Genomic DNA, 26,132 nt, shown 5'->3' on the forward strand with positions numbered 1-26,132 from the left:
GATTCCCACTGAGGAGCCATAATGGGCCCAGACATAAGACCAAGAAGAGGACTGCTCCCAAACCAAGAAGGGGCTGAAGGATGACCTGTTCCTAGTTCTGGGCCTCTGAGAGGAGCGATAGCTAAAGGGCTAGTAGTTTGACTTCTGGTGTTGATAGATAACATGGCTTGAGGGCCAGGACAAGGGTCATCCAAGTCTCAGATGAGACCAAGGTGTTGTCCTTAGATTTCAGTGAGGCCGAGGAACCACTCCAGGACTTGGCCATGAAGATGAACCACTTCAGGACCTCCATGAGGCTGAAGACTAACACCAGGCCTTGAAAAGCCTGAGAAGCTGCCTCCTTTTGCCAAGAGACTGAGGAACTGTCCTTAGTCTCATATGAAACTAAAGGGCCATCTTAAGCCCAGGATGAGGCTGAGCAGAATCCAAGCTGTAGGTCCCAGCTGAGGATGAAGCTGAGTGGCAGTCCTTATCTTGGTTCCAAGTCTTGAACATAGGATAGCTAGGGACCCAGGATGATGATAAGTAGCAGAAGTGGGCATAGGGCCAAGGCCTCTGGTCTTGCTAAGTCCAGATGAACAGAAATCTGTACCAAAGGTGCTTCTTTCTTGGCTTAGAGAGTCAGCAGGGATGTGAGGTCTTCCAAGCAACTCTGCTCCAGTGACTCTTTGTACTAAGCCAGAGGGCTCTGGAGGTAGCCTTCCTGTCTGTGGCAAATCTTCCCTCAACCAGGTGTTGCTCCAGAAATCCTAGGGGAGACAGGTATGGGCACAGGACTTATCACAGTTCCTACTTGGGAACAGAAGAGTCTGGGGGAAAAGGTACAGCTTTTCAGATCTCCCTCCTCACAGCAGGCTAGAGAAGCTAGCACTGAGTCAGGAATGAGAAGTGAATTCGAGCTGGAGCAGATAGCAGCTACTGGGCTGTATAGTGAGGTAGTCCAAATCTTAAAGAGTTGCTACTTTCCAGGTGACTGACCTTGGTTAAGTTATTGTTCTAAACCTTATTTCCTCTTTCTAAACCTGTAAAATGGGGCTAATATTAGTACTTTCCTGATAAGGTTATTAGAAGCATTAAATGAGGAGTTATTAAAGACTAGCAGAGTGCCTGGCACATATTAAATGTTCTTAGTGTTCATCATTTTCATTATTTAAGTGGCCACTTTAGCCAACAGATTTAGATTCAACAGCTCCCCCTATAACCCTCAGCTCTCTTGAGACCCTCAGCTGTTCAAAAATACACAGACCGTGTATATATTTCTAGAGTGTTTTCTAACACCAACAACCAGTACTCTGTGGACATTGACTGGGTGTCCTACAGGTCAATACAATTCTGACACTAACCACCTGGAGTTAGTGCAGACCCCACAGGTTAAGGGCTCAGTCCAAAATGACTGCCTGACTTCAAATGCAAATTGCACTAAAACTAAATAAAAATAAAATGCTATAGATTTTTTTAAATGCCAGTTGCAAGTCACTGGTACTTCTGACTGACTGGCTATAAATTGGGAATTCCCATGCTAGAATGGCTCACAGAACTCTGGGAAGTACTTCACTTGTATTTACATTTACAAAGGATACAACTGGAGAAAAACCAGATGAAAGAGATGCATAGGGCAAGGTATGGGTGTGTGTGTGACACCAAGCCATCTCTTGGTGTCACCCTCTCATAATCTGGATGTGTTCACCAAGCTAGAAACTCATCAAATTTCCTTGTTAGGGAGTTTTACAGAGTTCAATTGTCTCGTCTCACTCCTCTCCCAGGAGGTTGGGGATGGGGCTGAAAATTCCAACCCTCTCATCACTTGGTCTTTCTGGTGACCAGCCCCATCATAAGGCTGGGGGCTCCACCCTCAATTACCTCATTAGCTTAAAGGCAGGTGTGATCTTGAGGGGTCTGTTATGAATAAGGAAAGACATTGCTATCACTCAGGAAAGTCCGAGGGTTTTAGGAGAGCTCTGTGCCAAGACAAAAACCTTAGGATAAAGACCAAACATATTTATTACATCACAATATTTAACATATGTATATTTTAACATTGCTCCAGAAGAGAGAAGAGTATTGCACACACAGGTCCTAGGCCCTCTCTGACTCCTAGGCACCCTTCCCTGATCACAGAAGCTATTTTCAGCCTGTGTCAGTCACACAGAGGTCCTGTCCAGATGGTGCCCAAGCCTCCAGGACTGGGTGGTCTGATGTCTGGAAGGTAATCACAGGTCCCCGAGGTGGGGTGGGGGGTGGAGTGCCTTGGTCCCAGAGGATGTCCTCATATAGGCTTAGAACTGGACCTGAGGGCCGTCCTTGAGCCCCAGTCTGCTCCAGCAGGACTCTGAGCAAGCCCACAGTGAGAGGGGGCTCTGCTCCAGGCTGAGAGAAAGGGGTGGGGGGCTCTGACTCATCTGGGAGGTGTGTCCGAAGTAGCAGCAGGAGCTCAGCTGGAGCTAGGTCTGGTGGGCACAGACGGCAAAGAAGGGGGAGGTGAGCATCAAGCCGGCGGTGCCGGGCAAATTCGGCCAACAGCAGTTTAAAGATCTCACTTCGAAGCAGGGGGCTGGAGGGGCCAAAGGCTAGGCCAGCCTCTAGAGCCCGCTCCCACTGCTCCTTTTGCATCAGCTGTCCCACAGCTTGAAGCACAGCTTTGGGCCGACCACTGCCTAAAAGCAGCTCTAGCTCCAATGCCTCAGGCCTAGTCCCCTCCTCACCTAGTACTGCTAGGGCTCTGCGATACAGGGGCAGCCCTGGGCCCCCTGCTCCCCAGCCAGGCCCACCCTGCTGCTGTGCCAGCTCCACAAAGGGTGGTAGCCATCGTGGTTCCAGCCGGCAGAGGCACTGGCACAGGAGTTCAAAGAGGGGCAAAATTCCATTGGGGGGTTCCTTTCCAGCTGCTGTACCCCCTAGAACTTTCTTCCACACATCAGGGGGAGCTTGAGACCTCAATCTGCCATTCCCATCTGGCTGGAGCTGCAGGGCCCTGAGGATGGCACCCCAGGCTGCTGTAGGAAGGGCTTGGAAAATGGTGTTGAGTTGGGCCAGCTGGTCCCCCATCAACTCGGTCCTCAGCAGGCGTGCCACTTCCTGCTCTGCCAGCTGGGTCCAGCCAGCCTCTTCATCGTCCCCAGCCACCAGCTGGGCTTTGAGCTGCTCTAAGTTCCTGTAATCCCGAAGCTCAGCCTTCAATGTGATCAATAGTGTAGATGGGGACACGTGGCCCTGGAGGATGGAGGCCAGGGCCTGAGGTGCTCGGAATATGCTGTTATGTCTCAGTTCCTCTGGGGTGAGTTGGGCACCCCGCAGGCTCCGCCGCTGGTAGTACTCACAAGCTTCCTCAAACACCAGGTCTTCAGATGAAGGTAGTTCGAGGCCCTGTGGGGCTTCCCAGCTCACTCGAAACAAACCCAAGGCTGAAAGCAAACGAAGACCCCCTCGAGTCTCCAGCTCTTCCTCATCCTCTGTGCCAGGGGCTAGGGGTTCCAGCAAATGTACTCGGTCTGTACTGAGGACCTTCCTCTCCAGCAGCTGCCCGCTGCCCATGTCCAACAGTTCCAATGTGGAGCCCAGCACACAGGCCAGAGTACTATGAAACATTCCCAGTGCTGCAGACCCTGCCAGGCCTACAGGTGCCTCCTGCAGGGTGCCAACAGCCCGGGTACCACCGTGGGATTGCACCAAGCTCACAGTGCCCCTGTAGTCAAGCAATAGCAGGCCCTGGAGAGTTGGGGCCCAGGTATGTACAGTCAATGGCTGCCTAGGAGACAGCAGCCCAGGAAGGCCCCGCAGCAGGGTCGGGAAGTCCCATGTGTCGCCTCGTCCAGGATTTAGGCTCTTACTGTGAGAGAGGCCAAGACTTGGGGCAGCCACCATCACCTTACCCTTGCCTGGGCTCCAGATGAGCAGAATGTGGCCCACACCAGGCCAGGTGTTGGCAGTGGGCACCAGGAAGACGTCCTTGCGGGAAGCCAGAAGCCCGAAAGGTGGGCAATGGTGCAGGAGGATGTCTGTGCGACCCAGGTTGGTGCCGGCCTCCCCGCTGGGCTCCAGAGTCCTGACGCATACACAGTGGCTGAAAGCGGCTGACCATGGCACAAGCTGGCCCTTAGCATCAGCCTGACGCTCCTCGCACCAAACCAGGCGGCCTCGGGCCGCCGCTACCGCCACCACGCGGGATCCACCACCCGGACACAGCTCAGTGCTCTGCAGCAGCCGCCAGCCAGGCCCCACGCTGGCTCCCCACACCTCAGCTAGGCCACTCTCCCACACCAAGACCAACGCTGGTCTCATCGGCCACGGCAGGAAAAAGGCGTCTAGCGGTGAGGGGTGGCCCACCGGCCAGGCACGCTCCAGCTCTTTGCCGGGTCCACGCACCGCGACCAGCAATTGCGGGGCTGGCGCCCCCGGGGGTCGCAGCAGAAGCAGGTGGCGGCCGTCCGGGCTGCAGCGGACTCGGACGGGTGGGCCTGCAGCCAGCAACTCCCGGAGCCGGGCAGCGCCGCTGAAGTTGCTCAGGTCCGAGAGCAGGCGCAGAGTCGCCGCACGCTTCATAGTGTCCCCCCTCTCCAGAGTATGCCCAAGTCCTGACGCCCAGGGGAGCGAGGCCCGGGTCTCAGCCCCAGGTTCCCATGGAAGGTCAAGAGTGGGGCTGAGACTTCCGTCCCGCTTAGATGAGGTGGGCGGAGGCCAGGCTTGAGAGTTGGCTTCGCTCCGCCCTCCCACCAGGCTAGCTCGGGGCATGCGCTTGTTCATGCCCCGCCCGCGCGACCCCGCCCGCCAGGGGAGGAGCCATCGGAGCCTCGCCGTGGGAGGAGCCTCGCAGGCCTTCAATGCTCCGACTTCGCTAACTTTAGGGACGCTCTCTGAGCGGGGTGTAGGACCTCTCCCCAAGAGGCCGCGGAGTGGCCCAGAGTTTGACTCAGGATTTGGGATTCTAGCCCGCTGAGCCCTGAACTGAAAGCGACCCATTCCCAGGGCTTCCCTCCAAACCCTACTCTCTCACCCCAACTTATTCATTCATTTATTCATGAAATTTTATTGAGCCTCTACTTAAAATAGACAGCCCTGAACAAAATTGAATACCTCAACCTCATGGAGGTGACAATCTGGTAGAAAATAATTATAATAACCAATACTTCCATAGCACTTACTGTGTGACAGCACCCCCCCCCAACCCCCAACAAGCCCCTTTTACAGATAAGGAAAAAGAAGCACAGAGATTGAGTAAATTGGCCAAGACCACAAAGCTATTAAGCAGTAGAGGTAGAGGTGAGCTTTCAACCAGAGGCAATGAGTCCAGTGTCTGCACCAAACTACTGTATCGACAAGTCATCAAAACTAAGTTTGCTAGAGAACAAAATTAAAACATACTTTAGAGGCACTGAGTCTGTGTGTAATTTCTCCAGCAACACCCACAAATTGATATTCGGGGGTCCTTTCCACCCCTGCTTTCTCAGGTGATGTGGTATTCTTCCTCCCTCCAAGTCTAGTCCTTCTTTATGAGGTCTGCTTCTCCCTCTCCCGACCCCCTCAACTTCCCTGAGAACTGCATCCATTTCTATTTCATCAGCTTTATTCTGTCCTCCTGCTCTCAGCATAGAAACACTTTCATCTGTCCTGTCTTAGAAGTTGCTCTTTCATCTTCATTTCCCCACCTCTAGCCTTATTGCTCCCTCTCCCTTTCCTTCCAGTTAAGTTTCTTGCAAAGATCCTTTAGCGATCGCTTCCTCCATTTTCTCTTCTTCTATTCATTCTTCAAACTACTACTTACCTGAAGTAGATTTCCTGAGGTCTTCAAGGACATTTGAATTTCCTTTTCTAAGATATTTGACAACTTCTTTATTGAAAGTCCCTCCTGTGGTTTCCTTGGCATCTTTCTCCTCTAATTTTCCTCTTTTTTGGATAGTACTAGCTTCAGAATTTTGTTTGCCATTAGTTCGTTTTTCTTCACCATCCTTTAAATGTAGATGTTTAAATTCTCTTTTTCGCCTTCTTTCTAGGCCATTTCTTTCCTTCTCATGGCTTGAACTATTACCGCTAAGCCAATGGCCCCAAAATATTTATCTACAGCTCACATATCTGTGCTGAGTTCCAATAAAGCATATCCATGTGTCTACTAAATATTTCTGCCTGGATGTCTCACAGACACTTCAATCTCAATTCAAGCTTTGTCCTAAACATGTCCTAAACATCACTTCCCTGTCCAAATTTGTTCCTCTCCCAGTTGTTCCTAGTTGCCATAGGATTTCCTTTATATTTGTATCCTTATTTTTAGTGTAGAGCCTGGCACAAAGAAATATCTCAATAGATGTTTGGTGAAAGAATAAGTAAGTTAGAGGGGGCACATATTTGTATGTGTAATATCACTTAGGAACCCTTTGGCTAAGTGTTACAGAATAGTTATAGAAATAGGCTATCTTAAATAAAAATGAAATTTATTAGAAGAACATAAGAGACTCACGGAATTTGCAGGAGACTGGAATAGGCTTGGAAAAAGAGCGGGAACCAAGACACTCTCTGAAGACCAAGAAATAGGAAGCACACCTGTTTTTCAGCAGAACCATCCAGGCAGGAAACACCTGTCATAAATAAATTCTGACCATTCTTTCATCTTTGCCTCTTTTGATCAAGAGCTGAAGTCCTTGGAGGCTGCACCTTGTGCCTAAGCTTAGGTCATATGAGCTCACTTACCTTGGTTGCTCAGGGCCTGATTTTCCACCAAGACTATACCCAAAGGAAAATGTCCCCAGAATGAGGAGAAGGGTTCAATGATGAATAATCAAATTAATATGACACGGCCCTTTTATTATCCCCATTTTTTTAGGTAGGAAACTAAAGCTCAGAGAGCTCAAGTTATTGGCAAAAGCCATACAGCTAGTAGGTAGCAGACCTGAGATTCATTCCTAGTGTGCTGGAAGTTCTGCTCTTACCTACTCAGCACATGGCCTTCTAAACCTACCCTTGTCTGAATGTGTAATTAATTCACTTTCCAGACATAGTCGTAGGCAGTGTATTGTGTTGCTTCACCTCCATACCCTCTTTTCCTTTTCTTCTCTCCTCTAAGACTTGTTTCCATCTTTGTCTTCCCCCAGCAAGCCTCTGGAGATTGTCATGGAATTTCCCCTTCTCTGAATTTTCTGAGCATTTACAACTTGAGCCTTCCTAAACTTGTCCTTGATAATTCGCTGATATTTAAAGTATTTAATTGTATATCTAACTATGTATCACTTTGTTACAATATAATCTTTTTTTTTTTTTTTTTTGACCTACAGCAGTCACCCATTTAGTGACTGGGAGGAAAATAATGGTTATTTCTACTAGAGACATTTATTACAGAAGTTAATTGTTGCAAATTAATTCACACCATATATTAGTTGACTGCTTCCAGAACTGGATATTCAATATTTGCTCAACAAAAGTTTCTTAAAAAGAAATCATGTATGGAAAAGGGTTCTTTCATCTGGACAGGAGGCTTCTACCTGGTATTCAGGAACTATTGGAGTTCACCTCAGCAGTCCTCGGCTCTGTCTCCTGTTTCAACAGTACTTGGACAGAGCAGACCCAGGGATGCCCCTTCTTCCAGTCTCTGATCACCCTCTAACCTCATTTCCAGTCTCTTGGAACCGTCTCAGCCATCCTGGCTCCCGAGACCAGCCACACCGTTTTTTGAGCTTAACTCCTTATTGCCGAGCAACTATGAGCCCCTAAATCCATCAGAATTATTCCACCCAGGTGGAGGCCACCGTCAACTGCCCAGTAACTTCCATCTGCAGGCCTCCTACACCTCTCTCTAGGTTTCTATTTTGACTACAACGATATGGCTCTAGAAGGCGTTGGTCATTTCATCTGTGAGTTAGCCGCGAAGAAATGCGAGAGCGCCCAGCATCATTTAAAGAAGCAAAACCAGTATGGCGGCCGCGCCCTCTTCCGGAACCTGCAAAAACCTTCCCAGGATGAGTAGGGTAAAACTCAGGATGCTATAAAAACTGCCATGCTCATGGAAAAGAACCTAAACCAGGCCCTTTTGGATCTGCATGCCCTGGGTTCTGCCCGCACAGACCCCCATCTCTGTGACTTTCTGGAAAGGCACTTCTTAATGAGGAGGTAAAACTCATCAGGAAGATGGGCAACCACCTGACTAACCTCCGCCGGCTGGCCACCCCCTAGCCTGTGCTGGGTTAGTATCTCTTGGAAAGGTTCACCCTCAAGCAGGACTAGAAACCTTTGTAGAGCTCCTAAAGGCTTTGTAGAGCCTTTGAGAGGCCCTTCTGCATCTGCCTGGTGTTGGGCTTCTGTCAGAGCCTTTCCTTGCAACCACTAGGCACACTTCTAACCACCCTGGACCCCTCTCCTATGCAGTGGACCAAATTGAAACAATAAAGCTTTTTGCAGGCGCCCCACCCCCGCACCCCCAAAAGCACCTTCCTTCCTCTTTCCCCTTCTCACATTTTTTTATATTCAATTAAGTAAACTTTTTACTAGTAATCTCGTTGTACACTACTTGCAAATAGACAAGAAAAATAAAAATCTTCCAAGCAAGAGCCTAATCTTTTAGTTCATTAAGATCGCTTTCCTGATAGATCTGGGTTCAAACTCTTCTTCACCTCTTAACTCTAGAACCTTAGGCAAGCTGTTTAGTCACTGAATCTTTGCTTTGTTATCTGTAAAGTACCTACTTCAAAAAGTCATTGTAAGGATTGAATGACACCCCCACAATGTCCAGTATATATATTTTTTAATATTTCACTTTGCATATGAGAAAAGATTCAGAAAGGTTACTTGCCAAGTTAACACAGCCTTACATGGTGATCTGCTCAGAGTAGGCACACAATGCATATTTGTTGGACAAATAAGCTTGTTTCCAATTTTTCACTTACAAAGTTGCAATAAACTGCTTGGAAAATATATCTTTCCAAATTCTTCCAGTGTTTCTAAAGGACACACTTATTTCTAGGAGCAGAATTGCTGAGTTCAGAGTCTGCTGTATTTAAAAACATTGCTATTGCAACTTGCATCCAGTAGATCCTCAATAGATGTTTCTTTTGCTAATTTCTTTCTCGCGGTGCATTTCGGGAGTTGTTGTCTTTGTGAGGCATGCCCGGAGTCACTGTCTGAGCCAGCCTCAGGAAGCGGGCGTGGACAAATCTACTAAACGGCGGGCTTTAGGACCCCGCGGGGTACGGTGGGCTGGAGTACGGTCGGGGAGGTCGGGAGCGCGGCCGTGAGCCGGGAACAGCGCCGGTCGGTGGCGTCGGGAGCGAGCAGCCCCGGGAGCGGCGCGGGTGGTGGAGGAGGAGCCCGGGGCTCGGTAAGCGGCGCCGGCCGGGGCCGGTCCCCGAACCTGGCCAACCTCTGTGGGTCCTGCGGTACTAGGCCTTGGCCCCGAGGCGACTCTGGGGGCGGGGCCTGCGCTCGCCTGGGAGGGGACGGGGGTGATGGAGAGTGGGGGAAAGAGGGAGGGAGGACAGCTGCTGAGGCGAGCTGAGGCTGCGTGCGGCGGAGAGGCTGGGCCCGAGGCGGCGGAGCGGATCGAGAAGCCGCTTGCTCCTCCAGAGGATAGTCCCTCGGACTATCCTGTGCGGGTCGCGTCCCTCCGGCTCCTGGTCTCTGTTAGGCCCTTCTGGCAGCCAAGGGGCTGACCTTTGACCTCACCACGAGGCTGACCCTACCCTTCAAGCTACCTCTCCTCCCAGATTGTTCTCGCCCCTGGGTACCCTTCAGCCCAGGCTGGGTCTGGGGTGAAGGCATGGGGCAGCACCTCTGTGAAGGGCTGGAGGAAGGCCATTCTGCCTCACAGTGTTCAGGTGTCCCGGAAAGGTCCCCATCCGGTTCCTCTCGGCCCCCATCCTGTCCCTCTTTTTAAAATCTTACCGATGGGCTTCAGTCCACTCTTCACACAGAATCAGTGAAGCTACCATGTTTTTTCTGGGTTACTTGGGAGTAACGAACCTGTTCCTAGGCAAGTGTGGGGAAGAAACAGAGGAGAAGAAATCTGGTTCCCTGGGGGAGGGAGAGCTATCCGAAGCTGAGGAGTGCTGCCTCCGCGGAATGGGGAAATAAAAACTTGGGCCAGGCCCGAATAAATGTTTCTGGATCATCAGACCCTCCCCAAGTCTTCCTCGTCAGAAAAAGTTTTGAGCTTAGAGCTCTTTCTTTGCTATCCTGAGCTCTCAGGGACTTTGTAAACCAGGGCAAATATGGTTTGTGTCCGTGCCCTTAACTTAGCCCAAGTTAATTGGAATTATTTGGGTGTGCCTTCAGTTGGATTTGTGTGCACAGTACTTCCTATATGAAGGCTGACTCTAAAGAAAGGTGGATCCTTGTTGTTAGGATTGTCAAGGGAGAATTACGATTCTTTCAGTGAATAGGGAAAACTTTAAGGTCAAAAGTCAGAAATTGTTATAAAAGTTGAAATTTCCCATAGAGCCAAGTTCAAGAATTCATAAAATTTGGAGAAAATAGTCAAATAGCAAATTGATCCAGGATATACGAAGGTGAATTCTATTCAACACACATTTATTGAGCACTTTCTATGTAACTGGCACTGGAGTTAGAAATATGGGTATGTTTTCCTCAAGGACATCAGAGAGAGACATTCATATGAAAATTGTAGTGCTGTGTTACGTATCCTTACAAATGAATCTATGCAGTGTGAAGGAACTACTGCCCTTGCCTGGGAGAGCCAGGGAAATCTTCACAAAGAAGAGATACTTGAGTTGGGTGATGAAAGAAGAGTCGGAGCTTGCGTAAGTAAGGAAAGGTATTCCAGTTTGAGAGAACAGCATGCACACAGGCACAATGAAAGTATGAGGGGGAAAAAAATAACATGATGTTTAAGTGTCAGAAATTTGCCCCAAACAGGATGTATGGTGGGGAAGTTGCCAGGAGTTGAGGCTGAAAAGAGAGCAGGGAGCCATTGGAGCTTTTTATGTTAGGGAATGACAGAAGTGCCGATTAAAGTAATGAGAAATGAGGTAGTGAGACTAATTAGAGTTGTTGCAGTTGATTGAGAGTCTGAATAAAGTGTGGCAGTGGGAATGAAGAGGAGGGAAATGGATTTTAGAAATAATTCTAAGATAGGTGCAACAGAACTTAATGATTGGGGAGAGAGAGTGGGCTAAGATTTCTAATTTGAGAGATTGGGTGAATGCAAATTTCATTGGCCAGGATATGGACTAGAAAAAATAGAGCAGATTTTTTAAGGGTTGGGGTGGCTTTGGAAAGAGGTATAGGGGAGATAGTCTGGTGCGCTGGGAAAAAAATTGCTTGTGGGATGTGCACATGGAGATGTTAGATAGGCAGCTGGAAGTAAGGGGGTCTGGTGAGCTTAATATCTTGGCACTGAGTGAGGGCATATATCCAAGAAATCCTGGGAAAAAAAATGTTTATTTATTTTTGTTTATAAGTAAGTATCAGAATATGTATTTCTTCCGTTTAATAGTGAGCGTCTCAAGGCAGGGACCATAATGTAATTTTAGGTCCCTTTTTTGTCTTATACTATGCCTGTGTTATTGTAAGGTATTGATAAATGTTAGTTTTTAAGCTGGCAGGAAATCAATTTCCTTTGCAAATTTGCAATTACCATTTGGGTTTTCTTTAAGATCATGGGAGTCTGTCTCATAATTTTCATTTTATACTTAGGTGGTATTCATGAGGCTTGTATGGTTCAACAGGAAAGGAAATGCAGAAGATATGAGTGACATTGTGCTGCTTGAGGAAGTTCAGGGCTTGAGCAGGAGATAGACAGTATTAATTTACAAGAGGCTCCTGCTCATTGAGAAGAGGATTTTACAATGAATTCTCATTCTGGGAGATGTCAGAAAAATGTGATTTTCAATCAGAGTTTCTGAAATCCTGTCTATTTGGAGTTGATTCCTCCTTCTGAAGGTGTAAGTGCATTCCTTCTTGTGTAAAAATAATTTGAAGGGGAACCTGAGGTAGTCATGTTTATTTAAACCTCTTCATCTGTATTATTAGTTTGTGAAAGTAGGCCGACTCAGTCAATTCTGATGGGACTGGATTGAATTTTTTTCTGTGAAGCTAGTTTACCTTTAGTAGATACAGACAGTGGCTGATACCCAGAGTAGAGACTGGGAAATTCCTGGTTTTTTTTTCACTTGCTGCTTAGTCTTGGGAAAGTCCCTGAATTACTTCCATTTTCAGGTACAGGCTAGACACCCACTCTGAGGTGAGCACTGTCCAGAGCACACAAAAAATATGGATGCTGTCCCATAGTGGCTCATGTATTTACTGAATCAGGCTGGTTCTGTTCCAGTATCTAGAAAGTAGGGATGATGCTTATTAGACAATATCCTGAGTTGACTGAATTTTCTTGGATAAAGTAAGAATGTTGATATTATTGGTATCAGTTTGGAGTTTCCATAGAACTTCAACTGAATTTGATTTTGCATGTTCTACTAGTCAACACTTGAGTTTTTGCACTAACAGGATATTCTGATGGGGAGAAGGGTTACCAGAAAGGTTTAGTGGCGTTATCGCTTATTAGTTGTGTTACTTTGGGCAAAGTAAAATCCTCGTTGTAAAATTATGGTAGTAGTACCTACTTCATTTGGTTATTTTAAAGATTAGATATAAATGTTTAAAGCACTTAGAACAGTGCCAAATATATAGTGAGCACTCAGTCATGTTATTTATTATATATATCATCTTGAGTGGTAGCTTGTGCTTTGAAAGATTTAGAGGGATGAGTGATGAATTGCATCTCCAGGAATTACAAAAAGAAAAGTGAAAAAAAAGAAAGAAAAGAAAAGTGGTAGAATAAAGGAATAGTGGCTTCTTCTGGAGCGCTCCATGAAGGGAGAAAATTCAGAGAAGTGGCTTCAAGAATGCAGGCCTCACTCCATTTTAGAGATAAAAAAGACTGGGAGGGACTAGTGCTAAAAATTCTTTAAAATGGAGAGGGTATATATGCTTGTTTTAGAGCCAGTCAGTGGGGTGGAATTGGGGGAAATTGTGTCCCATGCTATGAAAGAAACTGTGGCAAGGAACCATGTGGAACAGTAGCAACACAATACAGTGCCCACGCTTACATCTGGGAAGTGAATTAAACACAGATTCAGATGACAGTAAATTTAGAAGACCAATCTGGACCATGTGGACCATGTGGAATCCAGCAAGTGAGCCAAATCCTTGGGGCCTTCAGATAGGAAGAGACCTGTTAGGAACTAGTTTGAGAAATTAAGGGTTGGGATTGGTATACCTGCATGCTCTTAAATGCTTATACTGCTAGTATTACCTTTAGAGTGTGTGGTGTGCCTTCCAGAAAACTTATGGAGCAGATAACTTCTGTCTAAAGATTAAAAAAAACCCCAAACACTTGCATCCAGAGGAAATTGGGAACCTTTAGGAGAGTCAGTGCAGAAGGCTATTTCAGGCTTTATTAATATTGCCTCCTTTAGTGTATTGAGTGAATGGCTCATGGTTAGACAATGGTGATATTTGACTGAGCCATAACTCCTGGGCAGATAGAATTTTCATTTCCTTCACTAAGAATGTGGATTGCTATAGTCAGTGCGTCTTGTAGTGATCTTTCACAGATGGGCAAACTGGGGCCAAGATCCTAAAGAAAGGGGATGTGGTTGGTGAATTACTATAGGGAGAATGAGTTGGGGGGTAGGTGAGGGTTGCTCCAGTGCCTTTTTCTAGAGATGGCAGAAGTTTTATTAATTCTCTCAGAATCATCTCTGTTCACATGCTCCTTTCCTTTTGAAGCCTGGTTTAAGATTTTGATGTGTACTTCACAAATTTTAGTGAGCATCAGAATTATGTGGGGCAAGGTTTTTTAGTCTCAGCTCTATTGACGTATTGGGCCAGATAATTCTTTGTTGTGGGGATTGTCCTATGCATTGTAGGATGTTTAGCAACATCCCTGGCCTTTACCCAGTAGATGCTAGTAGTATCTCCCCTCCCTGTTGTGACAACTACAATCTTTCCAGGCTTTGATGTCCCCTAGGAGGCAAATTGCCCCAGTTGAGAACCACTAGCCTAAATGATTGTTTAAAATGAAGACCCTTAGTTCTTATTTTGAAAGTCTGTTTCAGTAGTGGGGAAGGGAGCTTAGGAATCTACATTTTCAGGAAGCACCCCAGGAGATTCTGAAACAGGTAATCACAGCTCTGCTGTGATAAAGCATATTCTCTCCTAAGCTGAGGGCTGTATAGACTTATATTTAACTTGCTCTCCATTTCATCTTTCTTGTTTTACTGTATCTTTCCATTCATTATTAAGTTTTGGTGCAGAATTATCCTAAGAGCAGTAAGTTCAAGTATAGTAGTATCAATAAAATCTTGTAGTAGAGATTTGTGTATTTCAGATACACACGTTTTGGGCACCTCAGAAGGTTTCCTTGTGTTCCTTCTCACTAATCTATCTCCACCAAGGGTAACCACTATTCTGACCTCTGTTGCCCCTAGATTAATTTTGCCTTTTTTGAACTTCATATAAATGGAATCATTAGTTTGTATTCTTTTTCTTTTTTTTCTTTCGGATGTTTTCCCTTCAACATCTGTGAAATTTATCAACATCGTTTCAATAATTTGTCCTTTTAAATTTCCGTGTGGTATTATGTGAATATAATTTTCCTATTCTATTGCTGATGGGCATTTGAAGTCTATATATTTAAAAGACTCACACAAACACAAAACACCCACTTCAATAAACTTTACAAAAACATTTAAAAAAGGAGATATTTATACTCTAGCCTAGGCATTCTGGAATTTCTGTTTTCAAACATGCCAAGTCTTTTTAAATCTTGGAGCCTTTGCACTTGCCATTCCCTCTGTCTGGAACACTTTCCCCAAGATTTTCACATGGTTGTTTCTTTCCTGTTCTGATCTTGGCCCACGTATCATTTCTCAAAGAAGCCTACTTTAATCTTCTAATTAATATAGAACCCCTGGACAATTTGTCTTCAAGATACTTATCACTTTCAATTTAACTTGTTTGTTGTCTTTTTCCCTTCTAGTAGAATGAAAACTCTATGAGAGCAAGGATCTTATTTGTCTCATTTACTGCTATATCCTTAGTGTTTTGCACCTAAAAGTTGTTCAGTAATATTTATTGAACAAATGCCTGATCTGTGCATATTTTTTTCTTTCTAAATGATAGGCACATTTATTTTTATTCATTTTCTTTCTTTCCTCTTTTTTTCTTTCTCCTCTCCTCCTTTTTCTTTTTGTACATACTGATTGAAATGTTTTAGGATGTTTACCTGAGCATTTACCTACAGTAGCATTTAGGAGCCTCCCTCAACAGTGAAGAGGGAGTGATACTTGATAACAGTCCATTATAAGTTTGAATATAGAACTCCAGGCCTTTAAATTTGGAAGTCTATGGTAGAGACGCCGTTGCATGTGTTTTTTGCCCCCATCTTTATTGGATATAATTGATATATAACATTGTATAACTTTAAAGGATACAATGTGTGATGATCCATTGTGAAGTGATTGTCAGGATAACTTAGTTAACACATCCATCACTTTATGTAGTTATTATTAAAAAACTTTTTGGTAGTGAGAACATTAAGATCTTGGCAATTTTCAAGTATACAGTACAGTATTGTTAACTACAGTCACCATGCTGTATATTAGATCTCCAGAACTTATTCATCTTAGAACTGGAAGTTTGTAACCTTTGAACAATATCTTTCCATTTCCCCCACTCTCAGACCCTGGCGACCACTAGACTATTCTCTGTTTCCACAATTTTGGCTATTTTAGATTCCACATATAAGTGAGATCGTACAGTATTTGTCTTTGTCTGATTTATTTTAGTTAGCATAATGCCCTCAGGATTTATCCATGTTGTTGCAAATGTCAAGACTTTCTCCTTTTTTTTTTATGGCTGAATAATATTCCATTGTATATACACCACATTTTCTTTATCCATTCATTCCTTGATGGACACTTAGGTTGTTTTTCTATGTCTTGGCCGCTCATTAATAATGCTGCAGTGAACATGGGAGTACAGATATCTTTTCTAAATAGGGATTTTATTTCCTTCAGATATATACCCAGAAATAGGATTGCTGGATCATATGGTAGTTCTACTTTTAATATTTTGAGGAAGCTTCATACTGTTTTCTGTAGTGTTTATACCAATTTACATTCCCACCAATTGTATACAAGGGTTTGCCTTTCTGTACTTCCTTGCCATGGCTTTTTTTTTTTTTTTTTTTTTTTTTTTTTTTTTTTTTTTTTAACTTTTTTGAAGCCCAGGGAGGGAAAAGAAACTTAAGGTTATAGGATAAGTATAGGTTGGGACTAAAATCCAAAACTTTTAATAGATAACTGTGAGTATTCTCTGGAAATGAGGGTGAATTTCTATTAAATTTATTTTCTGATACTAGAATTGACATGTACTCATGAAGACAATAAAATAAATAAATAACTGTCTTAGTGTAACTAGATTTCCTTGTACATTAAACATTGGAAGAGTTTGGCTTTAGGTTTTAAAATCTTGGTATTTGGCAATTTCATCCTGTAGGTATGTGATGTGCATTTAAGAAGTATGTGGCTGGATTGCTTTCAGATATAGTTCTTAAAAAGTTGTATGACTTGGGTCTTTCAGGGGGATATTGTGCTGTATAGGTCATGGGACCAACAAGTCCCTAAGGTTTAGGAATAAAAGACTTCATTGATTTACCATTGAATTGGGGGGATTTGAAGCCATTCTTAAATTTGGTGGTAGATGAAATTAGTATTGAAAAGTTGCCTGATTTTCTCTTATATTTTGCCTAGTATGTCTTATTTCTGAGAACTGTATTAAAGCCTAAAGTGACATTTCTGTGAGATTACTGTGGCTTTGCTATATTTGCTTCTTCACAGGAAGGATTTAAAAGCCTGGATCAACAGAGCTTGTAGTATAGTCATAGAATGTTTTTTTCCCTTCCTGGTGGTTCCATAGCATTTTCATTGTACTTTTACTCTATTTATTTCACATGATTTGCCTTGTGCTATGGGTTGTTATGTGTCTGTCTCTGCCAATAGTTTGTGATCTCCCAGAGAATCAGGTTTGGAATTTGCTCTTTGCAACCCTGTAGTGCCTATACTAGAGCTTTATATTATTTCAGTGTTCCTTATATATTTATGGTATTTCAGTGATGCTGAGAGAATTATTAGATGATATGTCTAATTCAATCCCTTTGTTTTACTTGTAAGGAAACTGAGAAGTACAGTGAATTACTCAGTGTTATCTAGTTTGTTTGGAGACCTGTGGTCTATTCTCAGTTCTGCTGGTTGTTCCTTTATGCCTTGCTGCTCCCTCAGCTGGTACTGATTCTCTATACAACAAGGAAGTTTTGTGAAAGAGGAAAAAAGCACTGAGAGGATGTAAACAGACTACATTCACATTACTGATGTGCTGCAATTTACTGCTCTACCAGTCAGATATTTTACTTTCAAATTTAGGAGCACAGGTTTAATTTCTCAAACCCCCAAAAAACTGTCTATGGCATGCCACCTTGAACGTTCCCGATCTTGTCTGATCTTGGAAGCTAAGCAGGATTTGGCCTGGTTAGTACTTGGATGGGAGACCACCTAGGAATACCAGGTGCTGTAGGTGTAAAAAAAAAAAAAAAACTTTTAAAACTTGTAAGCATACTACATTTTTCCCAATCCACCACCCTAGACACACCTTTCTTTGCTGTCTTCCATGGACAGAAGTACTGGAGGAGGAGGCGACTTTATGTTGTCAGTTTCTAGTCACATTTCTGACAGCTTGGGTGGTAAATTCTAGTTGCTTGTGATGATGACAGAGAGTAATGTGTAGAGGCCCTTGGTTGAATTCCCCCCCTGCGCCAAATGGAAGGAGAATGATGAAAAGAATTTAATTTCTTAGGAAATTTAGTACTTTGGACTGGTATTGTTTTTCCTCCCTCTCCAATTCCCTTTTGCTTATTAGAAAGTATTGATTTTGAAATAGATAAAGTGAGTTTATTAGATTTGGGGTGGACATTGATTAGCTGTAACCTAATTATAAATTCTCAGAGGGGGATGTTTGTAAACATATGCTTTTCACATGCAGGAACTTGTAGTTCCTGCTAATCAACTGGTTGAAGCTGAGTATGTGCAAGATCTATACCTACTAAGCTTAGAATTGCGTTGCTTTTGATTTATTTTAATAGGATCCTCTTGATTTCCAATTTGTTTTCCCTCCGATAAGGACATCTTCCTCTTGACAACCTATTTAAAAAACACAGGAATGTTTTGAATGGAGGCTGTATTTCATGCGTTAAGGGAAAGCCATGATCAATATAGTATAAATTGCCCACAAGAACATTCTCTTTGTTGTTATTTTCCCCTTCATTTTTCTCGGACCATAATGGAATTTGAGGGCTTAGTGAGGCCTCAATAAATATAGGTTTTAACAAATTTTAGGTCAGACCTAGGACTTTTCAGTCCCCCCCCTCTAATTTTAGAATCAGTCAGTGATGAATATACACTGAGCATTTACCATGAGCTAAGGGCTTACAGAAAAAGTATAAGATGTAGTCTCTTTGTTAAAGATACTTAATATCTAGTTGGGGAAATTTTCTGTGCTTTTCGCTTTTTATGCTCAAAGCCAAATCTCCATTTTGGCTATATGTATTAGAGAAAGATAATGTCTAAGATATAATCTTTTATGCTATTGGATACATCTCTTCCTTAAACAAAAATTTTATTTATATTTGAAAATTAGTGTATATTTTCCAAAAGTCATTGAACAAAATTAATTTTGTTCTGCTTTGGATATGTCTGGAAGTAAAAACTAGGCTCCTCGCTCCCCCCTCCCCCCCACACACTTACCATTGGGTGAGATTAAGATTCACAGCTAGAGCCTAGAATTTAAGAGAGAGACAGGAATTTTATCAATATAGGAAGAATCTGGGAAGTGAGGGAATATGTGTAAATTTAGTAGTGCAGACCTGTGGAATTTCAAGCTCTCACTTGAAAAAAATTGAGAATTCCTTGAAGCAAGATTGGAAAATTTGGGCATGATTCATGGAACTGCTTTTATATAGAATTAAAAAATACTTTGAGATTTTATCTACGGTAGTGTTACAAATACATATAATTAAATTCGAAAGGAGTGTGTCGTTATGTTCGGTTATTTTGAAATCAAGTTTAATTTTTGGCCTTTAACTGCTATTTTCTGCCTTGGGTCTCTTTCCAGAGGAATTTCTCAAGACAGTCAAGTGCAGTGTGATTTATGAGGCAGTGAAGGCCAAGTACTTTGCAGAGATGAGAACCTACTTACTTTGGGGAAATCAATGGAGCACATCAGTCTGCAGCACACTTCCTGTCTTAATGGTCCTAAGCTTGATCAATACTTGAAATTTAACTTCACCATCAGTCTGTGGGCAGTGTGTGCTTTGCAGCCTTCTTTCTATCAACCTCAAATATATGGCCAGACCTATTACAGATGGAGCTAGTTACACTTTCCTGCTTGGTTTTGGATCCGCTTTAAGCCTCGTCCACTGGCATGTTTTAAGGATGTAAAATATGTTGTGCTGTAGGCCAAGTAAAGATTTAAACCTTGAAATTACCTGGTCTAGGGAGGGGATGTTGGACAGATACACATGATCTATAGCATGGTTGTTTATCATTTCTTCTTCCTAAAACATTTCCCATTGGAGGTAATTCTGCTTAGCCTTCAGAATCTTGGAGAGTATTTCTAGCACTGACTCTGGCTTTCTTTTCACAGATTCTCTAACCATGGCACAAGTAGAGAAACGGGGGGGTTTGCTCCGGAAATCTTCAGCCTCCAAGAAACCACTGAAGGAAAAAGTGGTGCTGATGTATGATGAGATCTTCATGGTAAGGCCTGGAGCTCTGATACTCTGCACAGCTTGACTCCTTAATTTCTTGTTTCAAAATGAGAAATAACCTCACCTTTGCCTGTTACCTTCCAATTCTTCATAGGGTGAAAGAGGGAGAGCAAGGGTGAGGGTGAGCTTTGTCATGGTAGAAGTTATGATTGTGTCTTAATATAGATTGTTGCTATGAGCTAGGTAAAACAGTTGAAAGGAGGAAGGCTGGCTGTGGAAGCTTCTTTTCTGAATATTTTTGAGAAAGATTTGTTTTTCTTATCCGATGTAAGGACATTTCTAGATGTCCCTTGACGTTCCATTTGGTCCAAGAATTCTATGATCAGATATTTTAAGAAGATGCACTATTATAATCCATCTCAAGTTGTTCGTGGACAAAACAGTTGCTTTGTTAGACTATCTCATTCTCTGTATTAGTTAACTGGGAATGGATTGGGGATTTTTTTGGGCTTTCATAACTGCTGAATGACCATGGTCTAAACCTGTGTTGTAAAATATCCCCTGTCAGGGAAAGTTAGAGTAATTAGATTCCCTACAGTAGTACTTGCCTTCTGAAGTCCTGGTCATAAGTAGTACATGTAAAATAGAATAATACCTATAAAAAGAGTTACAGTGTATTGAGTTCCTACTGTGTCCCTGTCATTATTTTAAATGTATCACTAAATACATTAGCTTTAATTCTGACAAGAATGGTGCAAGAGGGCCATGTTTTTACATGTGCCATGTAAAAGAGCATGTTATAGATGAGAGAACTGGGGATCACAGTTAGAAGGCGAGTTGAACCCTAGTGTCTGACTCTAGAGCCCTTATTTGTTCGGCTTTGCCACATGGCCCAGGATGAATAATTCAATCAAGTAAAACATTTAACTCTTGGTATAGCCTTACAGATAGAGTTTGGCATGCAGAAAATTAATGCAGAATTTCCCAGGTTAGTACAGGTGGTTATACAGAGAAAATGAGTGGGTACTAGGATCCTGTTAGGGCTCTTTATATGTTAAGGAAGCTTGGTATGCATATGATTCCTGCTTTGAGGATGGGAAGAGCCAGCTCCAGGAAATCCCTGAGTTCCATATATAGACAATAAAATGACATTACAGAATTGTGAGAGTCAAGGTGTGACCTCTCCTGGAGAGTAGTAAGACTTGAGAGAAGAGACTAAATGAGGACCTTATAAGAAGGCCAGAAATGTTGCTTCTTTATGTCATCTTCAATTAAAAATCCAGAAGAGATTCCTAGTATAATATTTTTTAGAGCAGGAGTTCTTAACTAATGAATACATTAGTTCTTGGTAGTAATTTTAAAAAGTCGACTTAAGGTAAGGTGATAACAGGCAGTCGACCTACTGATTTTATGTCATTAGCTTTCCCATAAAGTGGAGGTAGGGATTCTTTTATTTCATTCATTAACCAGAAGCCTCTGACTTTCTAGAATTTCTGTTTGAAAATTGCTCCTAAGAAATTTTGAATTTTAGCACTATAATTTTGCCAACCTTTTGGACCATTTGAATTAAAGAAAGAGCATATTAAAAGCTCTGTACAGAGGACTTAATGCATATGGGAAAGCAAGTAGAAGCAGTCAACACAGGATATTGCAAAAACCATGGCAGTATTTTTTGGTGATCTGGATTCTGGCTCTTGTACTTGTGTAAGTCACTTAACTTTGTGTACCCTTTTTCCTAAAAGGAGGATAATGATAATATCTACCATACTTGGCTCACTGGTCATTATATTTCATGTATGTGAATGGGCTTTGAAAACTGAGCACCATACAACTGCAGTGGAAACATATCATAATTTGACTAATTTAATTCAAATGGTTGGGTTTACTTCTTGCTAGAAGAAAAAGATTTGCAGGAGATTCTTTGAGCCATTTTTTAACTTTCGATGCAGGAAATCTATATACAGTATCTTTCATTTGGGGGAAAAAACCCAAAACTGTTCTTCCCCATTACAGTAGTTTAGAATGACCAAGCTAAAAGTTAATTTTGAAGGGTAAGGTTGATTATGTATAGTGATCCTTTCCACTGTATTCTTAATGATTTGGTGTTAGCTGGGGATATTGAACCTGCTTATCTTCTGATTTCAGACAGAAGACCCTAGTAAGTGCAGTCCTCGATTTTGGGAGGAGCTCTTCCTCATGAAGGTAAGACTTGATGGCATCTGGATTTTCCTGGTAACCGAGATTGCCTTCTCATGTGTTCTGGGTGCTACACTAAAATTGTACTCAGGCTCTTATTGTTTCCATGGTAGGTGAACTTAGAGTACCTGGAAGGCAAGCTGGAATCTCTTGATGGTGAGGAATTAATGAAGATCAAGGACAACATTAATTGCTTATTTCAGCACTGCATCAAGGCTCTGGGAGAGGAGCATCCAATTCGAGTTGTCAATGCATTGCAGGTACAAAGCTAGGAGACTGGGAAAGTGTGGTTTGATAGAAGAAAGGAATTGTAACACATCCGTTGGGACCTGAGGAACCTAGGATTGCCCTTAGTTATGAAGTTTTCTTTTTTCTTTACTTTTTTAAGTAATCAAACGTCTATGTCATGTTGGTTTATCCATCTTCCTGCTTAAACAAATCGATGCTTATGGTAGTAATCTTGTCCATTTGTACAATTTGATCTAATGCCAGAATTTGACAGAATTTTTATTATTATTCAAGGAAAGGAAGAGATAGGAAACTGAGGCAGAGTTGCTAAGTCTACAGCAAAAATCAGGAGATTCTTAATACAGTATTTTCTCACTATATCAAGAATTTTTTAATTTTTAATTTTCGTTTTTATTAGTTTCAGATATACACTGGTTAGACATTTATATAGTTTATGAAGTGATCCCCGCGATTACTCTAGCACCCATCTGGCTCTACACACAGCTATTACAATACTGTTGACTCTGCTCCCTATGCTGTGCTCCACATCCCTGTGACTATTTTGTAACTACAAATTTGTACTTCATCTCTTCACCTTTTTCTAAAAATATGGAACACTTCACGAATTTGCATGTCATCCTTGCACAGAGGCCATGCTAATCTTCTCTGTATCCTTCCAATTTTAGTATATGTGCTGCTGCTGAAGTGCGCACTAGATCAGGAGTTCTTAATCTGAGGTTTCAGAGGGTCCTTGATTCCCTGAAATTACAAGTAATATTTTACGTGTATATGTATAATCTTTCTAGAGAGAGGGGTTTCATCAGATTCTCAAAAGAATCTGGAACTCTGAAAACATTAAGAATCATTGTTCTTAAAGCTAAGTGGCATGATCATGAGGAAGATTCATTGAACAGTGATTTCTTGGATGATCGTTATGTGCCAACCATTAGGCTCGTGGGGATATATTATAGGCTTCCCGAGGACAAAGACTTTGATAGTTTCATTCAGTTCTTTATTCCTACTGTATAGAACAGTGCCTGGCAAATATTCAGCATTCTAGAAGTAAATTTTTATTGAATAAATGATAGGCAGAGTTTCTAAAGTTTATAGTCTGGTAGCTCTAAGTGTAGCCTTGGGCTGAGTGCCTAGGGCAGTGATTGACAGATATAATACACAGCCCCATGACAACATAAAGGATTTTATTGGAAGTTTTGGTTGACTGGGTTTAAGTTTTTAACTTACTAGTTGGCCAGATCACTTTGTAAGCCCTAATTTTCTCACTTGTAGAATGTAGAAATAACCTCTTAGGCTGATGCCTCAGAAAGAAGGGCGGCGTTTATCTTGTAGCTTTGTTAACCTCTGGCACAGTAAATTCCACATTTTGAGCATCACAGTTGTAGAGGCTCATTGAGAGTTGACATGAAAATTGGAAATTGTACTTCCAGTAGTTGCAGTGGCTCACGGTGGGGGCATAAATTGTAAATTGTTTTTAGTTCAGTGGAAATAAATTGACATTAAGCCATTTGGCGATCCATAAAAATATAGTACATTATTGTAATAGCTTATACTTATTGAACTTTAACAAAGTTCCAGGTACTATTTTTTGAGCTTTAACAAAGTTCCAAGGACTATTCTGAGTTCTTTACAGTATTAATTCATATAGTCATCACAGCATCCCTGTGAGATGTGTACTATTATTATCATTCCCACTTCGTAGATGAGAAAACTGAGGCACTGAAAAGTTAACTGATTTGTCCAGCCTCACACAGCTGGTAAGTAGGAATGTAATGAATATAAGATGTAAAGCAATTGGTTGTTGTTATATAGGGACCCAAATACTCGTAGTTATGAAAAAAATAATTACTAAAAATGATAAACCATAATGTAAATACTAAAATTAATTTTAAATAAAGGGAAGTTTCTCCAATTCCATGATGCAAACTCAAGAACTATTTTTTATTTTTGAATACCACCTTCCAATCTTTGTCTGCAGTGCAGTTTTTAAAAAGAGGATGGCCAAAAAGCAACAAAAAAAAGAATGACGACAGTTTTAGTTGCTGTTCCTCTTTTGATTTCTGGATTCTGGAGCTCAAGTGTTTGAGTAGTTGAATGTCAGCTGTGCAAGGAGGTGGTTCCGAGGTAGCAATGTGAGGCTACAGATCCAGTGCTTTGTGTTTTGAGACTTCCTCTCTAGAAAGAATTCTTTCTCTCATCTTTGCAGACCTTGTGTGCACTTATTCGAGGAGTTCACCAAAAGAATAAGTCTACCTCTGGGTTTGACATTATCAACATGCTGATGGGCTTTGACAAGGCGGAGCTGTGCATGAAGGTGAGACATAAGCTGCAGATGTGCTTGTGGATAGCTGCTTTTGACAGCTGTTCCTGGGTACCATCTGCAGACAGATGTACTAGAAGATCTAGACTCACATAGATAAAGATGATTACATTTAGCCTTGAATTTGGGTATTTTTATTTCACAGGTTTGGTTTATCTGAATAAAGGAAGATTTGAAATTCAGATTTGAATTGAGGCATCTATTCCTTGCAGAATAAAGACTGAGCAGTTTATTTTATGATGTATATCATATGATCATACATTCTCAAAAACATTTATGAGCTTAAATATAACAAATTAATATACAAGGGTAACTTTAGTTCTAAACATTAAGCTTTCTTATTTTACACAATGGCTATTAGAATTTTTATTTTTACTGTTTGACACTTAAAAAATAACAGCTTTATTGATATGTAATTTGCATATCATGCAGTTCACCCTTTTAAAGTTCTGCATTCAGTGGTTTTTAACATATTCATGGAGTTGTCCAACCATCGCCACTTTTAATTACAAAACATTTTTACCACCCAAAAAAGAAAACATGTACCCATTAGCAGTCATTCTCCATTCCCACTTCTCTCTAGCCCCAGAACCATTGATCTGCTTTATGTCTCTATGGCTTTACCTATTCTGGACATCTCATATAAATGGAATCACACGTGGTGTTCTGTTTCTAACTTCTTTCACTTAGCATGTTTTCAAGGTCCATCCATGTTGCAGCATGTATCAGTACTTAGTCTCTTATGGTTGGTTAGTATTCCATTCAGTGAATGTACCACATCATTTTATTTATCCATTCATCAGTTGATGTACATTTTGAATATTTCAACATTTTGGCTATTATGAATAATGCTTTGAAATTCTTGTACAAGTTTCTGGGGGATATATGTTTTCAATTCTCTTGGGTATATACCTAGAAGTAGAATTGCTGGGTCATATGGTAACTATGTTTCTAACATTTTGAGGAACTGCCAAACTGTTTTCCAAAGTTGCCATACTGTTTTACAGTTTCACCAGCAATGTATGAGGGTTCTAATTTCTCCTCATCCTTGTCAACAATAGCTTTTGTCTTTCGTGTATATTTTTTTGGAGAAATGTCTATTCGAATTCTTTGTCCATTTCCAGATTCAGTTGTTTGTCTTTCTATTGTTGAGTTGTAAGCGTTCTTTATATATTTTGAATGTAAGTCCCTTATCAGATATCTGATTTGGAGTATTTGACACTATCTTAAATGAATGTTGTTCATTTGAAGAACTAGTCTTCTGTCACTCACTAAATTTAGAATAAAGAAATTTGTGTGCCAAAGAATCCTTATAGTCATTAGCTTATTTTAAAAAGTTATGAATATACAATTATGAATATACAAAGATTTAGTACCTGGAGTCGGTTTTTAATTCTAATCTGTACAGTCCATATATATGTCATGGTAAAAATCCCATATCTTTCATTCTCATTATTCTAACTACTGCCGATATGCTGCTGATTACTAAGTCTCTATCTTTAGCTTTAACATTCTCTCTGAGTCTCAGAGTTGTATATGTACGTACTCTGTAAGCACTTGCTGAATATACCCACTCACACATCCCTAAGTATCTCTTGCTTGATATATCCAAAATGGAAC

General features: G+C 42.0%; 2 protein-coding genes, 1 non-coding gene and 2 pseudogenes across 5 annotated transcripts in view; 3 read left to right on the forward strand and 2 right to left on the reverse strand.

The window, feature by feature from the left end:
- Positions 1-1,983: 1,983 nt before the first annotated feature.
- Positions 1,984-4,689, reverse strand: HPS6 (HPS6, biogenesis of lysosomal organelles complex 2 subunit 3). Its single transcript, XM_006920926.3, has one exon. The coding sequence runs from the start codon at positions 4,537-4,539 to the stop codon at positions 2,128-2,130; it is 2,412 nt and encodes an 803-aa protein (XP_006920988.1). The 5' UTR covers positions 4,540-4,689; the 3' UTR covers positions 1,984-2,127.
- Positions 4,690-7,683: 2,994 nt separating this feature from the next.
- Positions 7,684-8,205, forward strand: LOC107196328 (annotated as a pseudogene).
- Positions 8,206-9,144: 939 nt separating this feature from the next.
- The window catches only part of ARMH3 (armadillo-like helical domain containing 3), a 77,390-nt gene continuing 60,402 nt past the window's right edge, over positions 9,145-26,132 (forward strand). Inside the window, exons 1-5 of one of the 3 annotated variants that reach the window (XM_025039180.1) lie at positions 9,145-9,164; positions 19,690-19,802; positions 21,899-21,955; positions 22,063-22,209; positions 24,399-24,506. In XM_025039180.1, coding sequence (XP_024894948.1) covers positions 19,701-19,802; positions 21,899-21,955; positions 22,063-22,209; positions 24,399-24,506 — 414 coding nt within the window. In that variant the 5' untranslated portion in view covers positions 9,145-9,164; positions 19,690-19,700. Of the gene's footprint in view, positions 9,296-10,184; positions 10,734-19,689; positions 19,803-21,898; positions 21,956-22,062; positions 22,210-24,398; positions 24,507-26,132 lie in introns of those variants that run through there. The other 2 variants (XM_006920957.3, XM_025039179.1) reach the window with 2 other exon arrangements.
- Positions 17,451-17,568, forward strand: LOC112470164 (annotated as a pseudogene).
- On the reverse strand, positions 22,781-22,890 carry LOC112470187. The gene has a single exon (XR_003042876.1). It is a non-coding gene; the product is annotated as a U6 spliceosomal RNA (small nuclear RNA).

This window comes from Pteropus alecto, unplaced genomic scaffold (assembly GCF_000325575.1).
Source record: "Pteropus alecto unplaced genomic scaffold, ASM32557v1 scaffold177, whole genome shotgun sequence".
NCBI lineage: Eukaryota > Metazoa > Chordata > Mammalia > Chiroptera > Pteropodidae > Pteropus > Pteropus alecto.